The sequence below is a fragment of the Lupinus angustifolius genome, unplaced genomic scaffold (genome assembly GCF_001865875.1).
Source record: "Lupinus angustifolius cultivar Tanjil unplaced genomic scaffold, LupAngTanjil_v1.0 Scaffold_318_22, whole genome shotgun sequence".
Classification (NCBI taxonomy): Eukaryota; Viridiplantae; Streptophyta; class Magnoliopsida; order Fabales; family Fabaceae; genus Lupinus; species Lupinus angustifolius.
The window spans coordinates 1,911-5,294 of record NW_017727709.1 but is presented as its reverse complement, the minus strand read 5'-3'; the positions used below and the strand labels follow the sequence as shown (position 1 = coordinate 5,294).

Genomic DNA, 3,384 nt, shown 5'->3' with positions numbered 1-3,384 from the left:
CAAATATAAATATAATCAAAGTTTAGAAGAAACGTTAATTAGGGTTGTGCTGATCTTCTTCTTCTTCTTGCTCTCAATGGAAAAGAACTTGCCGGTGGGCAACTGGTGTGGCGGAAGCAAGACGAGGGAGGCGATAATGGAGGCGACGTGGTCGGCGGTGTGAACACCTTTGCCCTTGGTCATGGAGGTTTGAGTGAAGCCAGGGCAAAAGCAATTCACACTCAAATTACTAATACTTCCATTACATGAATATCTCTTTGCCAAAACCCTAGAGTATGCATTTAATGCCAGCTTTGAAACCGCATACTCTGTCCAATATGATGGCCACCCTTGACTTTCCCATGTCCTATTTTTCACGTCTCTAAGGAACATATTCGCCATTCCCTCTATTTCTTCTTCCAATAAATTTTCACGTTCAAGCACTGATTTCATCTCAGCATTTCTCATCTTCTGCATGTTTAATTTACAAAAAAAAATTAAATATATATAAACTAATATATAATGTATCATATAAAAAATGTGAGACAATGTGTTGTAGTCATAATCGTGATACCTTTGAGGGGACTATAGATAAAACCATGTGTGTGTGGTCTAATGATGAGTGACTATAGAAATACTATGTATTGATCATGAGATTGAAAATGTATACACAAATAATATAAGAGTTTTTTATAATGTTAATATATCATCTATCATTCATTTTTAATGTAAGATATATGTATTAATAGAGTATAAATTTTTATATTTTCGGTATATGGATATTACACTCTTATTGTTATGTCATTCTATCCATGATCAACCTTCTAGGAGCCCTACCAACTAGATTGAAAGTTTGGAAAGAATTCAGTTACTTACCAAAAAAATAAAGAAATACCCTTAATAATACAAAAATTAACCTCCTATGAGCCCTCCATATCTATTATATCAATCTTTTCTAAAGCTAACACATATATGGCCTAGATGACCAAATTAAAATTTACTTTAACATATATCCACCCATCATATACTTATTCACTATTCATGTATTAATTATCATTAGATATTCACGCGTTAATCTGAAATAAACACAATAAACATGAATATGATTGATTATATACTTATTATATCTAAAGAACTTTATACTAATAACGTATAGATATTAAACTAGTTAATTTTTTTTTCCACCTCATTTTTTTCTTCTTTTCCTCATTAATGATGTGTGAATTATAGAGTGTGATTATTAAGATTTACATTTATAGAGCCAAGCCTTGAGCTAACATTGAGGATGCGAGTGATTGAAGGAGAGCAACGAAAGAGAGGGTAGAGAGCCTCAATCAACATCTTAGGGCCATAGAAGTTGGTCTTCATCACTGTTTCCGCATGCTCAACAGAGTTTTCATCCAGTTCATTGAATGATACTCCCGCATTATTCACCTGCATCATACCCCCTTAATCATTTAATATATATATATATATATATATATATATATATATAATATTACCTCATCTATATAATCTTATAAATATGTAGAAAATAAACCACTTCTGACTTCATATATAATAATGGTATGAAAAATGATCATGTATTTATGTCTCCATTCGATAGTACCTATATCAAATAATATAAAATATTAGTTTATGTTTTTAATTTTATTTTTCAATTAAATGACACATTTTCATTGGTTTGGGAACAACAATAAGAATATGAGATATTCATTTTAATGCAATAACTAACATGAAGATTTTTTTTAATGGTGAGAATTAGTATGTACGTGTTTTGCTCTTATAAGACGAGAGAGATTGAATTAAATTTAGAAACATGAAAAAGGGTAGAATCCTTTTTTTATAGAATGGTGCCATCTTTTTAGGGGAAGAAGATCATAATGATTGGTGTTTTAAATTGCAGTCCCATTTGTGCGAAAAATGCATCATTAATTAGATGATTGTTGAGACTTTCTAAACGGTACATTCAAGTCACAGTTATGGTTACACTTGAGAACATTATACCATGCTATATACAACCAATGTGTTCCAAACTATCTTTCAAAACATATCCCGCACTAATAATAATGAAGTAGAATACTTACAAGAATGTCCAATGTGGCTCCGAATATGGCTCGGAAGGTGGATGCAAAGGTTGAGATAGAAAGTGGGTCACAGACATCAAGCAATAGAAAGTGAACATTAGCAGCATGGCCTTGTGCTCTTAGGGCCTCCAATGCAGCCTCACCTTTTTTAGTGTCTCTGGCTGTTAACACCACATTCAGCCCTAACTCTGCCAGTTGCTTCACCACTTCAAACCCAATGCCCTTGTTCCCTCCGGTCACCACCGCCACCGTATCCTCCGACCACCACCTTCATTCATTTGTTAAAACACAACAATGAGAGAGACTGATATAGGGTTTTAAATTGTGGTTGTTATATCATAGAATATGATAGAAAATTGTGATGGATGCAGTTACAATTGTAAAACCATAATATTAAAGTTGCAAATGCTATTGTAAAGTACAATCTAAAACTCGATCTATTGATACACTCATACACATATTTATAGAGATAGATGATAAATCACTAACCTGGTTAAGGAGGATGAAGGAGTAGGAAAATAGGGCTCTGGTTCCATATACAGGTGAATGTTAAATAGAATGTGTGTGAATGAAACAGTACCAAGTGACTAAAATAGTTTATAGGAAATGTGTGTCCTAAGCCCTCACTCGTAAGTATATATATAATGAATAATAAAAAGAGAGTCAGACAGAGTTGACATTTATTATTGGGAATCTCCAGGTCACTGTGACAACGTAATATAATTGGACGGAAGAATGGCGGTGCTAAGGTAACAATTTAACTATGTATATGTGACTGAATAACGTGTTTAGTCCAGTCATACAAGAATTGTTGAAAAGATAATTATAGACTCTAAGATTAACTCCTTACTTATAACATGAAATATTCTTTGGTTATAAAAAAACTATCCACTTGTAAGTATAAAATAGTAACAAGGACCACGTAGCACAGAGCAAACATGCAACACGAGTTTTCATTTTTTGTACAGGCCGTGACGATTCTAAGACCTAAGAGTAGGGTGTGCAACATATATTAAAATAAAAATAATATATATCATCATATATAAAAAAATGAAAATATGAATGTCAAAATCACATTTTTAAATATTTTTAATCAAATAAATTACACATTTCATAATTGATCTCTACATGATTTCATATTTTGAATTCATTGAATGATGAGTTTATTGTCAATGTTATTGAACTTTTCTCGCCCAGTATAAGTCACTAGACAGTCATTCATCCATGCATCTCTCATTCAATTATGCAACTTATTTTTCACAATTTTCATTACTGAAAATGTTCTTTCTATTATTGTCGTGGCAATAGGTAAAATAAT

The 3,384-nt window shown here is 32.1% G+C and overlaps 1 protein-coding gene across 1 annotated transcript; it reads right to left on the bottom strand.

Moving 5' to 3' along the window:
- On the bottom strand, window positions 1-2,667 carry LOC109340991 ((+)-neomenthol dehydrogenase-like). The gene is made up of 4 exons (XM_019578775.1): window positions 2,556-2,667; window positions 2,067-2,334; window positions 1,231-1,413; window positions 1-450 (listed from the first exon to the last, which is right to left on the bottom strand). Exons 1-4 carry the CDS (start codon window positions 2,600-2,602, stop codon window positions 16-18), a joined length of 933 nt encoding a protein of 310 aa, XP_019434320.1. The 5' UTR covers window positions 2,603-2,667; the 3' UTR covers window positions 1-15.
- Window positions 2,668-3,384: the final 717 nt, after the last annotated feature.